This window comes from Triticum urartu, chromosome 2A, assembly GCF_056163025.1.
Source record: "Triticum urartu cultivar PI428250 chromosome 2A, HENAU_Tu73, whole genome shotgun sequence".
In the NCBI taxonomy this organism is placed as follows: domain Eukaryota; kingdom Viridiplantae; phylum Streptophyta; class Magnoliopsida; order Poales; family Poaceae; genus Triticum; species Triticum urartu.
In genome coordinates, this window is record NC_141874.1 from 13,105,069 (window position 1) to 13,124,143 (window position 19,075).

At 46.3% G+C, this 19,075-nt stretch overlaps 1 protein-coding gene and 1 pseudogene across 1 annotated transcript; both read left to right on the forward strand.

Annotated features, from left to right (window-relative positions):
- The first annotated feature begins 570 nt into the window (after nt 1-570).
- On the forward strand, nt 571-11,600 carry LOC147982879 (alpha-terpineol synthase, chloroplastic-like). Its single transcript, XM_087540579.1, has 7 exons — nt 571-759; nt 856-1,135; nt 1,228-1,600; nt 10,440-10,658; nt 10,726-10,864; nt 10,970-11,218; nt 11,319-11,600. The coding sequence occupies exons 1-7, from the start codon at nt 571-573 to the stop codon at nt 11,598-11,600; spliced, it is 1,731 nt and encodes a 576-aa protein (XP_087396705.1).
- Nucleotides 11,601-13,449: 1,849 nt separating this feature from the next.
- On the forward strand, nt 13,450-14,079 carry LOC147982880 (uncharacterized; annotated as a pseudogene).
- Nucleotides 14,080-19,075: the final 4,996 nt, after the last annotated feature.

Sequence of the window (19,075 nt, forward strand, 5' to 3'; positions counted from 1 at the left end):
GGGATGCATCAGTCGCCTGTCCGCCCCGTCCGCCGAATCACACCCCAAACGAAAGAAAGCGGACGTTTGGATGGGGTCTAGCACTGGAGTTGGCCTAAAACCTAACTCATTTGTACGTGTAGCGTTACTCCGCTTCTAAGCGATGATTGAAAATGTTCTCTTTCAGCCCCTTAGAAATAGCAAGACCAAACAAAAGAGTGTAACAGGACCACAGGGTATAGGAACCTCCGCCAACGGCCCTTGGGTTTCTCGAGAGTCCACATTCATAGCATAACTTAGTTTAAAATGTGTCATTTCGATCAGTGTCATGGCACAGGTTAATGTCCCATAATTTTCGGCCAAACACGAAATAGGATTTCATGCCGCTTTACATATAAAACAACAACCAAAGTACACGGCTGAACCATTGAAGCTACGTAGCTCATACTAGCTCTGCCTATAGATTGGCACGTATTCTGCTTACTCTGAAACAACAATCAGTATTAGCTTGGTAGCTAGAGGTAGCCCGCTCCCTAGTGCTTTCAAGTACGTACTAACTAATCAAGCGAAGATCAAGATTGCTGCCGTACCATGGCCTGGCAGCCAACGATCGCCACAGCATATACATGCTTTCGGCCATCGTCGTCTCCGGCAGCGGATCAGCTGCGCCGGCCGGCTCGCTGCTCATCGGCGCCCCATCGGCGGTCGGCCAACTACCCTCCCAACTCCTGGGACTACGACTCCGTCCTACTGTCTCTGAGCAACCCCCGCTATGATCTGGTAATCCCTTCAAGAATATGGAAGTTAGCAGATATATAGCCGATGAAGATTGTACTAAAAAAAGTAAATACATATGCGCATTCATGGACGGTACAGGTCGGCGGTCCAGGGAGCTTTGACAAGTTGAAGGCCGGCGTGAGGGAACGGCTGGTGACGGTGGGAAGAGGTGACGACCAGCCTGCAATGCTCAGACTCATCGACACAATGCAATGGCTCGGTATCGCCTACCACTTTGATGACGAGATCGTTGGTATCCTCACCTCGATCCATGGTACCAAACCTCACCCGTGCAGCTGGGAGGATAATGGTGATGTGGCTTCCGCGGCCTTGAGGTTCAGGTTACTTAGGGAAAAATTTATCCCAGTGTCCGATGCAGGTACCAAGCTAGTTACATACTGTAGCAAAACCAACCCCTTTTAAGGAAGACTTTACTTAACTTGAAATGTTACATGCATGGTACCCATGTAGAATCTCTGAAAACTCTCGCAAAGAATTACCTCACACGCACACTCCAGAGGGATGATATCAAGGGACTACTCTCACTCTATGAGGCATCATACCTGGCATTCAGAGATGATGAAACATTGGATGAAGCAAGAACATTTTGTGCCAATGGTCTCAAAGAGCTCCTGCCATCCTTGGATCCCCACTTACAGAGTAGTGTGGTTCATACTTTGGACATTCCCTTGCATCGGAGGTCTCCTAGACTAGAAGCAAGATGGTTCATAGAACACTATGCTAGTGATGTGAGTAATTCCGACCCGTTTCTTCTTCGATTTGCTATGAGAGATTTCGAGAGGGTGCAAACAGTGCATCAACAAGAACTTCAGAGACTTCTAAGGTAAGTACAATATGAGTAAGCTTCCAGAAAGACAGCGTGCGCTAAACGTAATTGATTACTTTCTTGTAGACTATATGTACATGATAGTGAAATTATTTGCCATGTTATGATTGATCATACATGTTTACACTAGTAGAAAAAGGATCAAACGTGAAGCACATTAGTGCCGATTTGTATTTGAACCGGCACTAATGTAACCGGCACTAATTGCCGGTTCCAACGGCTAGCCGGGCCGCTTTCATTAGTACCGGTTCGTGGCGAACCTTTAGCACCGGTTCGTGCCACGAACCGGTACTAATGAGAGTGGTGGCAGGATGTTGTCAGAATGGGGCCTCTCCAGCCCCTTTAGTACCGGTTCTTGGCACAAACCGGTACTAAAGGTCGTCCTACATAAACCCTTCGTCCACCCGAGCTCGCTCTGTTCTTCCCCTTTCCCCTCTCCTCTCTGTTCTTCCCCTCTTCCTCTCGAGCTCATCACACATTTTGCCCAAAATTTATCAAGATTTGAAGGCCCCCATCCATTCAAATGATCACAAAGGTTAGCAACTTTGTCCTTTCATCTCTCATTGCTAGATTAGCTCTTGCAATGCTTTATATAGTGATTAATTTGTGAGTTTAGTAATTTGGGAGGATATATATATATGTGCTAGTATTTGATTTATATGCAATTTGAGGTCAAAAATAACACTTAGTTTGCATATGTAGGTGTGGTTTACTTAGTGCCTTCTAAATCTCCATCGTAGCCACCGTCGATCGCCCGCACCGTCCCGTCGCCGGCACCACCTTGTGGTGAGCCTCTTGTTCATGAAATTTTATATAAAAATTGATGTTTGTGTGATTTGGATATATAGTTACTCGTATAATTATCTTACCCGTACGTTGTTTGTTATACATATAGTGTCATGGTTTTGATATCCGTCCCCGTCGGCCCTAGTCCTTGTTATGATTCGGATGTGGTATGTATATTCTCTTTTAAAACTAGTTGCATTTCGTGTTTATGACAAATTATGCCCATCAAGTTGACATAGAAATTTTTTCCAGGAGGTATGTGAACCGGAAATTCCAACCGACCCTATTGCCGAGAGGTTAAATTTAGTTGAAAGAGAAAACGAGTACTTGAAAGAAAAGTTGAAAAGAATTGAGGGCGTGCATACTTTTCTGCTTGCGGCTGAGGCAAACAAGCGGGCGGATGGTTTTATGCCTTGTCCATGTGCTCGCTGTAAGAATGGTCACAATTACTCTACGTCAAGAACCATTCACGTCCACCTGTTTAAGTCCGGTTTCATGCCCCATTATAATGTTTGGACCAAGCACGGAGAAAGAGGGGTTATGATGGAAGACAATGAAGAAGAAGAGGACGACGACAGCTATCCTGGCCATGGGTTCCCTGAATACGATGATACAACAATGGGGGAAGAAGCTGAGCCGGTAATGCGGGAAGAAGCTGAGCCGGCAATGCGGGAAGAAGCTGAAGAAGAGGCATCAGATGAGCCCGTTGATGATCTAGGTCGGGCCATTGCCGATGCAAAGAGAAACTGCGCAAGTGATTTGGAGAAGAAGAAGTTGCAGCGCATGTTAGAGGATCACAAAAAATTGTTGTACCCGAATTGCGTAGGTGACAAGAAAAAGCTGGGCACCACACTGGAATTGCTGCAATGGAAGGCAGAGAATGGTGTATCTGACAAGGGATTTGGAAAGTTGCTGGTAATGATAAAGGATATGCTTCCAAAGGACAACGAATTGCCCGAGAGTACGTACGAAGCAAAGAAGGCTGTCTGCCCTCTAGGGTTAGAGGTGCAGAAGATATATGCATGCCCTAATGATTGCATCCTCTACCCGAGCATCCCGTTAAATGATGAAGATTTTCCATGGCTACGACGCAAAGGGACACACGCGAAGAAAAAGTTTCACACCCAAAGATCTGGGATGTGATCGGCTTAACTATCATCACTTTCTTCTGTGTTTCACACCCAGGAGGGAATCTCTGTAATAGTTAGGGTAGCTAGTTATGTGTTTTGGCATTTGAAACGCGAAGAAATTTTATGTGCAAGCAAATTCTTTCATGCATTTACTGATTTTTTCAGCTAAATGACCCTGAAATTGAAAAGCATTTCAAATGAACTCGGAAAAGGTTGAAAGTTGGCATGGTATCATAATTTCACCCACATAGCATGTGCAAAAAAGTAGAGAGGGTTACCGCAAAAACTGGATGCACTTCGTGTACAAAATGGACAATCTGTTTCGAAGTATCAGGGTTTCGGACAAAAACTCATCCGTTACAAAGGCATTTCATTTTTTAAATAACCTAAGCATTACCAAATTGAATATAATGATAAAACACACTAATATTAAACATAAGAAAAAAGAATCACTGAAAAATCTATTTTCAAAGTTAAGTTGTTCACAAAAATAAATAAAGCAAAAAAATAAGAAAAAAAAGCCCACCTACTGGGCCACAGCGGCCTGCATACGACTAGAAACCCAAATTCAAGTTGGGCCAGGATGCAGGCCCGCTAGCCCAGTAGGCCCAACAGGGCATCGTAGAAGAGGTAGGCCCAGAAGGCCTGCTTAAGAGAGGAGCTCGAGACAGCAGCGACGGCGGGGCTTATAAGCAGGTGCGAGTGCCCCTCGGCTAGCGAGGTGGGACTAAACTTTTATGCCCCTCGCCTGGCAGCGCACACCCTTTAGTACCTGGTCGTGGAACCAACCGGTACTAAAGGGGGGGCCTTTAGTACCGGTTGGAGCCATCAACCGGTACTAAAGGGGGTCGCTTCCCGCCGCTTGGGCTATATAAGAAAACACTTCAAAATTTCGTCAGTTTCTCATCTCTCCCTCTACTTCTTCTCCTCTGCACCGTCGCCCGCCACCCCCGCCGTCTCCATATCCCTCGTCGCCGCCCCGGTCCGTCGCAGCCCCCGTCGCCGCCCCGTCCCCGTCGTCGCCGCCCCGTCGTCCCGTCCCCGTCGTCACCGCCGCCCCGTCCCGGCCGCGTCGTCACCGTCCCCGTCGTCGTCGCCGCCCCGGCCCGTACGTCCCCGTCCCCGTCGTCGCCGCCCCGTCGTCGTCGCGCCCGTCGTCGTCCCCGTCGCCGCGCGCCCCCCGTCGCCGCCCCCCGTCGCCTCTCGCCTCGCCGGCCGGTGAGCGCGCACACACACATACATTTTTAGTTATAGATTTTTCTGTTTTTTAGAAATTGTTAGACATTTTTCTATTTTTTAGAAATAGTTAGAAATGTTAGAATTGTTAAAATAGTTAGAAATGTTAGAATTGTTAGAATTTTTTCTGTTTTTTAGTTATAGAAATAGTTATAAAAAAGTTAGAATTGTTAGAAATTTTTCTGTTTTTTAGTTATAGAAATAGTTATAAAAAAGTTAGAATTGTTAGAAAATTTTCTGTTTTTTAGTTATAGAAATAGTTATAAAAAAGTTAGAAATTTTTCTTTTTTTAGTTATAGAAATATTAGAAATGTTATAGAAATGTTAGTTATATATAGCATTGTTAGAAATGTTATAGAAATGTTAGAAATTTTAGTTATCAAAATCCAATCATTAAAAAAATGTTACTTTTTGCGGGCATATAGCTAGTATTTGTTGTCGACGATGCCCGGCCCGCATCCTCGCCGTCGACACGTCTGCGACGACGTCCAGCTGACCCATGTCCGGGACTGGGCTCCGCCGGGCTGGCACTGGGAGGTGCTGCCTGGAGGGGCGCGCCGCTTGATGAGGAACCCGACCCCGGGTCCCGTCGTCGATCCTGATCTCGTTTGGTGGCGTTCGCGTGGGCCAGTTTCGGTGCGGAGGGAGCCGGCCCCGCCGGAGGTGGTACGTCGTCGTGTCAGGGAGGAGGACGAGCACGTCCATCGCTACATGGTTGCGTTAGAGGGCGGCAGGTTCTCCAATACCTGGCAGTTTCTTCAGGGATCTCACTTCAGCTATGATCCTGTGAGGGTTCCTTCTCTTTGGGTGTCCACCGCCCGCGCCGCAGGAACCGCGAGTGTCCTAGATTCTTCTGTAGTATTCAATCTTTATTAGCTACCTAGCCAGTGATGTATTTGATATTATATCTATTATTCGAGACGATGTATTCGAGATTATATCTATTATTCGAGATGATGTATTCGAGATTATATCTATTATTCGAGACGATGTATTCGAGATTATATCTATTATTCGAGACAATGTAATTTGAATACTAAATTGTTTTATATTTCTTTTGGCATAGTTAAATAAAAGCTATGTCGGACAATACCGACAGAGAGAGAGAACAGACCATGTTCGATATCATACGCGGGTCAGATGATGATCAGAATGAAGAAGATTTTGACGGCTCCGAATTTCTAAACAACGCCAGAGAGGGTGATATGATATTCGATCGCGACGACCGAGAAGATGAAGTCATGAACTACGACGAAGAACATGTTGATCCTGAAACAACAAACACCGGCGAGGTATATATATTTATATAAGCAGGAATCTGGTGATCATCGCATGTTTTAAATGAGTTGAAGATATATTAACGAATCGATCTTTCTTCTTTCAGCCATCCGGATCGAGCAAATCTTCAGGCAAAAGGACGAAATGAGGCCCGAACAAAAAGTTGAAGGAGGGCGTAAAGTACAATATCGAGGCATTCAAACCTAATGGCGAACCATTAGCGCCTAAGAAGATTGCGGACAAGTTCGTTCGTCAGTGCGGAGTTCTTGTGAAGGACCAACTCCCGATCTCCCTTCAAGAATGGAGAAAGCCAGCAAAGCCATGTCCAAATGTTACTTTTGTCGATGAGAATCAAAAAAACTGCTTTGGGATACTCTCATGGAACATTTCACCCTACCAGATCATTTCACAGAAGCAGATGTGCGGAAAGTCAAGGATGCTGCTTTTAGGAAGATGGCGGTTGCATTCAAGAACCACAAGAGAACGACGTGGGAGAAGTACGTCAAGGGAGGAAGGAAGACTCCAGTATTCGAGGGGATACTAGAGAATCAAAGTGCTCATTGGGACGATTTCGTGAAATTCAAGGATTCAGAATTAGCTAAGGAACGGTCGAGAATAAACAAGAAGAATGCCGAAAAAAGGGATAAGTTCCATAAGCTGGGGCCAGGTGGCTACGCGGTGGCAATGCCTAAGTGGGATAAGTCTGAGAAAGAGATGGAGGATGCAAGTGTCACTCCGGTTACTAAGAGCTGGCCCCCCAGGTGCAGGACTTGGTTCTATGCGCAGGGGGGGAGTTGGACCCGAAGACAGGCAATGTTTCGACGAAGGCATGTCTGAACGGAGCCGACGATGCGCTACTTGTTGCAATAGAAAAGGCTCGATCAGGGGTGTTCCAGCCCAACAGAGAGAACGACGAGCTTACGCGTGCCCTGGGAAATCCTGAACACCCGGGAAGAACACGAGGCAAGGGCGCTATTCCGTGGTATGAGGGGTTTTCGGACTGGAACGCCGACTATAGAACCCGTGCGAGAAAGAAGATTGCGGAGGAGAAGAAGAGGAACATGGAGGAGGAGCAGAGGAAGCGGGACTATGAACGCCTTCAAGGCCTAGAAGCAAGTCAAGCGGAATTGGCAGCTAAATTCCAGCGGCAGCAGGAGCAGATCGACTCACTTAGCCAGCAAAGGGGGTCTCAGCAGCTGCAGCAGCTAGCGGATGATCCAGCATTGGATACCACCACCCCATCCATGCCGAGAAGCAGCGTGGGTTCCGCCCCGGGCGACGCACTGCTGGATAGATACCCCGTGGATGATATCGCGGAGAACACTAACTGCGAGCTACACTTCAAAATTAAGAACATATCCTTGAAGGTGGCGGACGGTGTTGCTTATACAAATTCCCCCGATGCAACCTTCCATTGCAACCCGATTCCAGCAGGCTATGCTCGTGTCGTGGTTGATGAGGTGGTGGACCAATATTCGGGGCTAGAGCTTGACATTCCTGGAGGTGACGAGGAGCACACACTCGGAGATGCCAAACATCGTATCATCCTATGGAGACAGGATTGCATCATCTTTCGAAGGCCACTGACACCGCGTCACCCGACTCCTCGTCGAAGTCCGCCACCGAGTCAGCAGACTCCCACTCCTCCAAGTCCACCAACGCGTGAGGCCACTCCTCCTCCTCCAAGTCCGGCAAAGTGTCAGGCCACTCCTCCTCCAAGTCCGACACAACGTCAGACGTCCACTCCTCCTCCAAGTCCGGCACAACCTCAGGCCACTCCTCCTCCAAGTCCGGCACAGCTTCAAGCCACTCCTCCTCGTCCAACTCAGCCCCGTCAGCCGTCTCCGCCGCCTCAGCAATCGCAGAAGAGACACCCCGCAGCTATGGTGCGTAGCGGTACGAGTCGAGGTGATAGTACAGGAAGTACAGGCGGAGGCAAGCGATATAAATATGGTCCAAACCTCAGTACTCCTCTTCCTGTGAGGGCTTACGACAGGACCGAGGAGCAAACCAATGCCATAGTGCGGGCAGAAGTCGACGCCCATTTTGGACCGAAACCGCCACCGCCGCCAAGGGAGAAAGTGCCTGTGGAAGTAGTTGACCACTTCATTCGTATGGCTCAAGCACCAGCTCCTAAGCCTGTTGACACAGACTATGAGCGCCACATCAGGAAGTTACATCGACAACGTCTACAGAAGGAGGCGAGCTCGAGCAAGAGCAAACAACAAGCAGCTGTCAAAAAATGCGGGAAAACCGTTGCCCAGCTGGGAAAACAGGCGGCGCAATCGATCCCCCCGCTTGTTGTGCCGCCAACAACACGTGACAGTACGCGTGCCCAATATTATTGTGGCCAAACAGTTTACGTTCCCGAGGTGGGCGATGTGGTAATAACCCAGGAGCATATAATGCAGGCTGAAGAACTCAAGATCACTGTTGGACAACTCCTCGAGATCGAGGACATGCCTCTGATTACAGAGGAGGAAATAAAACGGAAATTTGTCCAGGGCCAACCTTTGGTCAAGCCAGAAGATGTCAACAAGCTCCCAACGAGAATGTATGAATTGCATCAATGGTACATGGACATTATCAAGAGATCCGATCAAGAGTCCCTCATGGTGTATGTCAAGAAGGATGATTACTACCATCACAAAGCTGTGGTCGTTGAGTATTCTGAACTGTTTCAGTTATACAATCAAGCCGCACTCGACAAATCTATCGTCAGTTGCTATTGTCTGTAAGTGATTTCTTTCTATAATTTAAGTCTCAAGCTAGCTGTAGTGATCCTTTTGATCAATCATTACGTGTAATTATCCTCACTATATTCTTTTCTGTGGTATTATGCAGGATGAAGATGTATCAAATGAGAAAAGGTGGACGCTATGGCATTGGGTTCATTGACCCAAACACCGTTAATGAATACACATGGAAAATAAACAAGCATCATGAAAAAGAGGTAGAGGACAGCATGTTCGAGTTCTTGAAGCGCCTCAAATACAATGAAGATATACTACTTCCTTACAACTTCCAGTGAGTCACACTTTCTTGTACTACAAATTCTCTGTTTTTGCCTACTAGCTAGCTACATGTTTTTGCTTACATATGCCCGCTTAATTAAGACATGCAAACATGTGTGCATGCAGATTTCACTGGATCTTGTGTATCATTAAAGTTGACGCCGGAACAGTTGAAATACTGGATCGCTACTCAAAGCAAATAGTGACTATAACATCTTGTTTGGGATAGTCAATAGGTAATTTCAATCATTATTAACTATATATCTCGGCCTATTTAGTTCGTCATTTCATGATATGAACTATTTAGTAACCCCTTTATTCATATTTTTTTGTCGGCGGGCAGGGCTTGGGCAAGGTTCATCAGCGTCACGGAAGGAGAATGGAAACCAAAGCTGAAATGGTTTCGAGCCAAGGTAAGTAATTAAGTAGTACTAGCTAGCTAGCTAGCTGCCATCTCTTTAATTATCATGCTTGATTAATTATTATCTGATCAAATTAAATTCCATTCTCGTAATAAAGGCCCTGAAGCAGGCGCAGGGGACTGATCTATGTGCATTCTGCGTTTGCGAGAACATTCGCATGATGGCGTCCGAAAGGAGCAGATCTCAAAGACAGGAATGGGTACGCTTGTCAGAACACTATTCACAATTTTTACACCATTATCGATATCTAGTCACACAACTAATACACATGCATATTGATCTCCTTCTTAACAGTTCAAAGAGGTGCGGGACAAGCTCCTAGAAACGGAGCGCGTAGAAGCACTTCAAGAGGAAATAGTAGGATTTTTTCTCGACCAGGTCATAAATCCGAAGGGAGAATACTATTACCTGCTACCGCCCCCATCGACCAAGTCATGAACCACTTCCAATTGTCATCGTGCTCCGAAGGCACCAATCAGGCTAATGCCACTGGCTCCGAAGGCAACATGCATATGTAGGAGAAATTGTATATAGCTATACATGTGTGTATGTGTGAACTAATATGGTGGTTTGTGAGACATGATTGATGATATATATATGATTGGTTCTACTAGAAATTCTATTTATATATATATATGCATAACGTGTACAATGTGTAGTACCGTAAAATACCAGCAAACGAAAAAGAATTAAAATGGAAAACACAAAATTAAATGAAAAAGAAATCATAAAACCAAAAACTCCCCCAAACATTTTAGTACCGGTTGGTGTTACCAACCGGTACTAAAGGGCTCCCGGCCCCCGGAGCTGGCTTGTGCCACGTGGTTCCCCTTTAGCACCGGTTCGTGCTGAACCGGTACTAAAGGGGGGGGGCCTTTAGTGCCGAAACGTTAGTGCCGGTTCCTAAACCGGCACTAAAGGGCCTTACGAACCAGTGCTATTGCCCGGTTCTGCACTAGTGTTAATGTAGATGGAGGACGGAGACTGGACTTGGTGAGAAGTTCGGGTTTGCAAGAGATCGTCTCGTAGAGTGCTTCCATTGCGCGAATGGAATTGTCTGGGATCCAAACCTTGGATCATGCCGGGAGGTGCTTGCCAAAGTTATTCATCTAGCCGTACACTTGGATGACATATATGATGTGTATGGAACCCTGGACGAACTCATCCACTTCACTGACGCGATTGGAAGGTAGAATTTAAAATATAAAACACCCAATAATTTCAATTTGACTTCTGCTGAAATAAATACATTTCAGGTGGGAACAAAGTCCTAGGGAAATTCTTCCTGAATATATGCGAGCACTTTACTCTGTTATGTATGACACATCCAATGAGGTGTCTGAAAATGTGATGAAAAAACATGGCTTCAATGTTATTCCTTTTCTCCGTGATGCGGTAAGCACTAAGTCCTATGCTTTATCACTAACAACACAATGAACTTCTTAATAACGTATGTACTTTTTCACTAAAAATTCCAACAAATTTTATGTAATATTATAGTGGCAAGGCATGGCGAAATCATTCTTGGTGGAGGCAAAGTGGCACCATGGAAATCACATACCAACCCTAACCGACTACTTGGAAAATGGGTCGGTTTCATCTACTGCACCACTATTGTTGCAACATGCATTTCCCATGCTCAACATGGAGTTCACACCAAAGTTTCTTGATATATCCCAAAGCTACCCAAGATTAATTCAATCTACATCACTGGTTTTGCGGCTATGCAATGATTCCGCGACACACTCCGTACGGAAAATTCTTATTTCTATTTGTTCCTTCATGTTCCATTATCATAATCTCATGTGATATATTTATGTTTTTATATTTTGATAAATGTTTATTGCAGGCTGAACTTGAGAGACGGGACACACCATCTTCCATAGCTATCCACATGTTGGAGAACGACACCAGTGAGCAAGAGTCTCGGAAAGCCATGGAAGATCTTATGATGGATGCTTGGAAGTCAATTAATGAAGATGCTTTCTTACATTGCCAATTTTCTAGATCTCTTGCCATGGCTTGTGTGAATTTGGCTCAAACCTCACATTGTGTTTATCAAGGTGGGGATGGTTTTGGGGCACCAGATGGTAAAAAAAAAGGAGCAAATCTTGTTTTTGCAGCCTTTTAATGCCGACAAAAAAGAATGAATGTAAGCCCTCAAATATTGATAGGAGTTTCTCCTTTCAAGTCGTAAATATGACATTTCACCAAATAAATATGTTATGTGTAGTTGTTGTATGTACTGGTCGTGCTTTCTACTAAATTGTTAAAACGGCAATGTCTTTGCTAAAATCCCTTTGAGCATGGGCCCATGTAAGCACTTGAGAAGGAAGGTAGATAGCGAAAAGGCAAGTCAATGTTTCAAAACCATTTGGGACTACCTATATGCAGCGATCCAGGCGAGACTCTGATGAAGTAACTACGGGCGGAATAGATAATTAATAAGAGAATGTAAATTAGTAAAGGCTTTGGATTTTTTATGGCCTCTTTTATTGAATAGAGGGTGCAAATCCTGGGGTTCTGCATCGAATGATGCCCACAACCATCTACTATATCGGAGTTTTAAGATCTAAACACCTCGCATGGGTACAAAAGGCTAAAGTGCAAAAGAAAAAAAAAGACAAACCATCTGTAAGTTAATGGAGCGGTACACGGTATCGAGGGACCAGCGGGCGCCTTTTTTGGTGGAGCGGTACTTCATCCTTCACATTGATGACGGCGGATCTCGGCGGCGTGGTGCAGTGGAGACTCGGCGCCCGATGCGCGGTGATGGACTCGCGCAGGTGGAGGTAGTTGTCTGGCGTCAAGATGGCGTCGATGGCGAAGTGGCCTGACAAGGTAGAAGCCTCAATATCTGCTCTGAAGATGGACCTGTGGAAGATGGCTGCGATGACACATGTGAGTGCGTCAGACCAGTTTATGCCCCAGACCCGGTATGTGGCTCGGCTGGGGCTTCTGGCTTTTGATAATAGGTTTAGGTGAGTAGACCGGGTATGTGGCCCAGGTAGCACCCCTTCATCATATGGATAGGAGTAATGGCATATGTTGCCAAGATGGCGGATTCAGACATATTGTTGTAATACTTTGTAAGGTCTTCGAGAATAATCAATAAAGTGGTCGTATGCATCTCCCAGATGCAGAGGCCGGAGGTCATCCTCCTTTTCTAAAAAAAATGTAAGTTAATGGATCACCATTACACGACGCATCATCCTTCACTAATCCATTCAATGGACCACCATCCACATTGGATGAATATAGCCTCTAAGTGATAAAAGAACCCATAGTTACTTATTTTAGCAAGGCCTAGGCAGAAAATTAAGAGCTCAACAATTGTAAAAGTTTTGTGTTTTGGACTTATAATTACTTTTAATGTCTAGAAGGGTTCATATTAGGGAGTTTAGCTTAGTACTCCCAATGTACGAGTTTAAATGTCCATCCGGTCTCGATCCGGTGTCCATAACTCCAAGCCCAGTTGTGATTGACGCATTGCTTTTTCCGCTAGGTTCTGCTAGCACTACAATGTTGATTGGCAAAAATTAATAAGTTTGAGAAAAGCGCGGCGCACACAAACACAAACTAGCGATGAACTGAGTGTCATAAACACATCACCCATGTTACAAAAACTGAAAACTTGTGCTAGAAATTGAAACATGTGGGATCGTTAACTCAACTCCCATTATTGTGAAAAGAGAGACATATGCAGTGTCGTGTACACCATTCTAATTACCAAATCATGTGCAATAACTGATATCACCACAAGCGTTTTTATGGAGATAAGAGCATCTCCAACAGCCGCCCCAAAAGGTGCGCGCGGTAAACCGTGTTTTTAGCGCGCGCGGGACGTTTCGACGCGCTCGAGCGGTGGCGGGAAACACACGCACGCGGGAACCGTTTCCGCGCACGCGGGAAAAGGCGGCAGCTCGCGCGCTGTTTCTGGCGCACCGCTTCCGGCGCGCCTTTAAATTGCGGCGCTCGCCATGCGCCTATTCCACACACTTCTCTTCCTCTTCCGCTGCCACGCGCGCCTCCATCGCTTCCTCGTTGCTTCCGCTGCCACGCACGCATCCACCGCTCCAGCGCCCCGCCATCGACGTGCCACCATGCCGCAGCGCCGCCGAGGACCGTCGGGCTGCCGCGGCGTCCGCCAACGCCCCAACGGCGGGTACTACTCCGAGATACGGTCCGGCGAACTCCGGCTCGGCCTCGGCACCTTCGAGACGGCGCACGAGGCCGCCCGCGCGTACGACGCGGCGGCGTGGCGCTTAGGCAGGCCGCGCCCGTAGATGAACTTTCAGGATGTCTACACGCTCCAGCAGGCGCTGGACGTCGCCCCACCGCCTCGTCTTATCACGGCACAAGACCGTGCGGAGCACGCTGAGAGGCAGCGCCGCCTCCTCGTCGCCCAAGAGGATGAGCGGGTCATGGCGGAGTGGTGCCGGCGCCACCCGGAGGACGTCACTCACGAGCAAGCCTACTGGGCAAGGCGCCGCGATGAGCGGTTGGACAGGCGTCGGCGGAAGGCCCTGGCGATATCGCAGTGCGAAATCGTTCAAAATGGTGAGCAGACGATCTTTACGTCTGATGATGATCGTTGGGAGGACATGTGACTCGATACCTCGGACCAGACCAGCGACGATGGCGATAATGATGATGGTGACGATGACTGTGAGTAGGCTGTAGTTGCACTATCTAGTAGTTTATGTGGTTGCACCGTGGTTTTAACTATCTATGCTATGGAACTATGTAAAATATCTATGTATCGTTTTTTATCTATGATTTTATTTATCGTTTTATTAAAAAATGTACGCAATGTTTAGCACGCGCTGCATTTTAGCGCGGCCACTGGAGCTACGCGCGCGCGCTTAATTTTGACGCGGCTGCTGGAGCCAGCGCTGCCGACCGCGCCAAACCAGGCGAACGGCGCGCGGCAAATGAGTTTTTAGCGTGCGGCACGTTGCGTGGCTGTTGGAGATGCTCTAAGCATGTGCATTGTATCATGAACAATACAACACTAAACATAAGAAGACGAAAAACAGAAAAAGACCCAAAATATCATGCAGTTCACTTGGACTTGTGTCGTTGTTCATTTTCCTCTCATTTGAATTGCACTCGACCCGTGCACTATCATGTGTTTCGGAATCAGTCAGTTGTAGTGTGCTTGGTCCTCGGATGTAGCTCACATGGTGTCTGACTAAAAAAATCAAAATGCAACTCGGGCTCAATTTAATTTTAAAATTGCTCTTAAATCATAATTAATTAGGAAGAGTGTTCTGCACGAAAGGGTTACACCTCGTAGATATATTTCCAATGTTGTATCATTGGCATCATTTTGTCAAGCGGTTCAATTTTTTTTTTGCAAAATACTCTCGCTGCCACTTGATGGACACGAAACTGTATTCTAAATTCATTTAAAACCATAACGAATTGTAAAAGGTGTTATACACAAAAAAGTTTTGCCTAATACATAAGTTTTCAACGGTATGTCCCACGCCTCATTTCAACAAACGGTTCAAAAATTATAGCAAAAACAGTACCAAAATAACCGCAGGCAGTTCTCTCTATCGATATTGCAGTATAGTTGCCCGTCAGATGCAGTTCACTTCGTTAATTTTTTAGTCTGCAAAAAATAGAGTGTCCGCGCTTCGGTAAATTAGAAACTAGTCTTAAATCTTAAGGAATTAGAGAAAGTATTTTACATGAAAAAAAATTGCCTCGTCGATACCTTTCCAACAGTCTCACGTTCAATGCAATATGGAGAATTCACCTTTGTTTTCCACTAGTAGAAAATAGGGCTTTGGTCCAGGCAGGGTCAGCCCATTAGTCCCGGTTCATGAGCCCAGGGGGCCGGCCGGGCCACGTGGGCCATTGGTCCCGGTTCATCTGGACCTTTTGGTCCCGGTTGGTGGGATGAACCGGGACCAATGGGCCTCGCTCCTGGCCCGCCACCATTGGTCCCGGTTGGTGGCTTGAACCGGGACCAAAGGCTCCCCTTTAGTCCCGGATCATGTCACCAACCGGGACCAATGACGTGCCTATATATACCCCTCGCTCGCGAGCAGAGTGCTCTGTTTTTCTCTGGCCGAGGGGAAGAGGGCTTGGTGGTGCTCTAGCTCACCTCCTATGCACACAAGGTGTTCGATGGAATGCCCGAGCCACACTACTTAAGCTTTCTCCTCTCCAAGCTCGACCTCCAAACTCCATTTTCCATAATATTTGTCTAGGTTTAGCGGTCCGTCACGCCCCGTCCCTGTCTTCATCGCCGTCGATCACCCGTGCCGAGCTCATCGCCGGCACCACCATGGTGAGCCTCTTGTTCTTATCTTCTTTCTGAAAGGAAAAATATTCTTACTTGTATGTTTACATAGATACTTGTATTATTTTCTTACTTTTATTATTGCATCTTATATAGTGCGATGGTTTTGGTATCCTCCCCCGTCGGCCCTCGTCCTGTCTATGATTCAGATGTGGTATATATATTATCTTTATAACTATTGGTTCATTTATTGTTTATGAAAATTATGCCGACCAACGTGACATAGATTTTATTTATGTAGGATGTATGTGAATCGGAAATGCCAACCGACCCTATTGTCGAGAGGTTAAATTTAGTTGAAGAAGAAAACAATTTGTTGAAGGAAAAAACAAAAAAATGAGGAGGAGAAGATGATATTGGAGTTGCATGTTGTGGATGTCGTCGATGATCACAAGATCAAGATGGATGCAATGCGCTTGAAGATTAGAAAGATTAGAAAATATGCCATTCATACCGAGGCTTGGTATCATTATGCCGTTGGATCAATTGTTACCTTGGTTGCGATTATGATCGCATTTGTTTTCGCATTGAAATGTTTTACGTAGTTTCAATGTATGGTTTAATTAATTAGATGCTCTGGAGAGCTATATGTTGTTAGATGAGAACTATGTATGCACTTTGGTTTTAATGTGATGATGAACTTCTATTAATTTGGACACTTAATTATATATAATGCACGCAGATGAACCGGCAATGGATGTACGGTGACAGACACACCCGCGAGTACATTAAGGGTGTGCATGAGTTTCTCGATGCGGCTGAGGCAAACAAGCAGAATGGTTTTATGTGTTGTCCATGCACTGAATGTGGGAATACGAGGTCTTACTCTAACCGGAAAATCCTTCACTCCCACCTGCTTTACAAGGGTTTCATGCCACACTATAATGTTTGGACGAGGCACGGAAAAATAGGGGTTATGATGGAAGACGGCGAAGAAGAAGAGTACGATGACAACTATGTGCCCCCTAAATACGGTGATGCTGCAACGGGGGGAGCTGGTGAAGATCAAGAGGAACCGGACGATGTGCCCAATGATGCTGCAACGGGTGAAGCTGCTGAAGATCAAGAGGAACCAGACGATGTGCCCCATGATGATGATCTCCGCCGGGTCATTGTCGATGCAAGGACGCAATGCGAAAGTCAAAAGGAGAAGCTGAAGTTCGATCGCATGTTAGAGGATCACAAAAAAGGGTTATACCCCAATTGCGAAGATGGCAACACAAAGCTCGGTACCGTACTGGAATTGCTGCAGTGGAAGGCAGAGAATGCTGTGGCTGACAAAGGATTTGAGAAGCTACTGAAAATATTGAAGAAGAAGCTTCCAAAGGATAACGAATTGCCCGACAGTACATACGCAGCAAAGAAGGTTGTATGCCCTCTAGGATTGGAGGTGGAGAAGATACATGCATGCCCTAATGACTGCATCCTCTACCGCGGTGCATACAAGGATCTGAACGCATGCCCGGTATGCGGTGCATTGCGGTATAAGATCAGATGAGATGACCCTGGTGATGTTGACGGCGAGCCCCTCAGGAAGAGGGTTCCTGCGAAGGTGATGTGGTATGCTCCTATAATACCACGGTTGAAACGTCTGTTCAGAAACGAAGAGCATGCCAAGTTGATGCGATGGCACAGTGAGAACCGAAAGAAAGATGGGAAGTTGAGAGCACCCGCTGACGGGTCGCAGTGGAGAAAAATCTAGAGAAAGTATTGGGATGAGTTTGCAAAGGACCCAAGGAATGTATGGTTTGCTTTAAGCGCGGATGGCATTAATCCTTTCGGGGAGCAGAGCAGCAATCACAGCACCTGGCCTGTGACTCTATGTATGTATAACCTTCCTCCTTGGATGTGCATGAAGCGGAAGTTCATTATGATGCCAGTTCTCATCCAAGGCCCTAAGCAACCCGGCAACGAAATTGATGTGTACCTAAGGCCATTAGTCGAAAAACTTTTACAGATGTGGAATAGAAACGGTGTACGTACGTGGGATGAGCACAGACAGGAGGAATTTAACCTTAAGGCGTTGTTGTTCGTGGCCATAACCGATTGGCCCGCTCTCAGTAACCTTTCAGGACAGACAAACAAAGGATACCACGCATGCACGCACTGTTTAGATGACACTGAAAGTATATACCTGGACAAATGCAGGAAGAATGTGTACCTGGGCCATCGTCGATTTGTTCCAACCAACCATCAATGTCGAAAGAAAGGCAAGCATTTCAAAGGCGAGGCAGATCACCGGAAGAAGCCCGCCATGCGCACCGGTGATCACGTGCTTGCTATGGTCAATGATTTACACTATGTAATCTTTGGAAAGGGTCTCGGTGGACTAGCTGTTCCGAATGACGCTGAGGGACACGCACCCATGTGGAAGAAGAAATCTATATTTTGGGACCTGCCCTACTGGAAAGACCTAGAGGTCCGCTCCTCAATCGACGTGATGCACGTGACGAAGAACCTTTGCGTGAACCTGCTAGGCTTCTTGGGCGTGTATGGGAAGACAAAAGATACACCTGAGGCACGGGAGGACCTGCAACGTTTGCACGAAAAAGACGGCATGCCTCCGAAGCAGTATAAAGGTCCTGCCAGCTACGCTCTTACGAAAGAAGAGAAAGACATCTTCTTTGAATGCCTGCTCAGTATGAAGGTCACGACTGGCTTCTCGTCGAATATAAAGGGAATAATAAATATGCCAGAGAAAAAGTTTCAGAACCTAAAGTCTCATGACTGCCACGTGATTATGACGCAACTGCTTCCGGTTGCATTGAGGGGGCTTCTACCGGAAAACGTCCGATTAGCCATTGTGAAGCTATGTGCATTCCTCAATGCAATCTCTCAGAAGGTGATCGATCCAGAAATCATACCAAGGCTAAGGAGTGATGTGGCGCAATGTCTTGTCAGTTTCGAGCTGGTGTTCCCACCATCCTTCTTCAATATCATGACGCACGTCCTAGTTCATCTAGTCGACGAGATTGTCATCCTGGGGCCCGTATTTCTACACAATATGTTCCCCTTTGAGAGGTTCATGGGAGTCCAAAAGAAATATGTCCGTAACCGCGCTAGGCCAGAAGGAAGCATCTCCATGGGCCATCAAACAGAGGATGTTATCGGGTTTTGTGTTGACTTCATTCCTGGCCTTCAGAAGATAGGTCTCCCTAAATCGGGGTATAAGGGGAGACTGACTGGAAAAGGCACTCTTGGAAGAGACTCAATAATATGCAGGGACGGATATTCTTGGTCTCAAGCAAACTACACAGTTCTACAGAACTCTACCTTGGTGACCCCGTATG

What these genes read in the sequence shown, in the direction of transcription:
- LOC147982879 (XM_087540579.1), top strand. Translation starts at nt 571, where the DNA reads ATGGCCTGGCAGCCAACGATCGCCACAGCATATACATGCTTTCGGCCA. An exon ending in GCAACCCCCGCTATGATCTG is followed by an intron (nt 760 to 855) that starts GTAATCCCTTCA and finishes TGGACGGTACAG; the next exon opens with GTCGGCGGTCCAGGGAGCTT. An exon ending in TTCCTTTTCTCCGTGATGCG is followed by an intron (nt 10,865 to 10,969) that starts GTAAGCACTAAG and finishes GTAATATTATAG; the next exon opens with TGGCAAGGCATGGCGAAATC.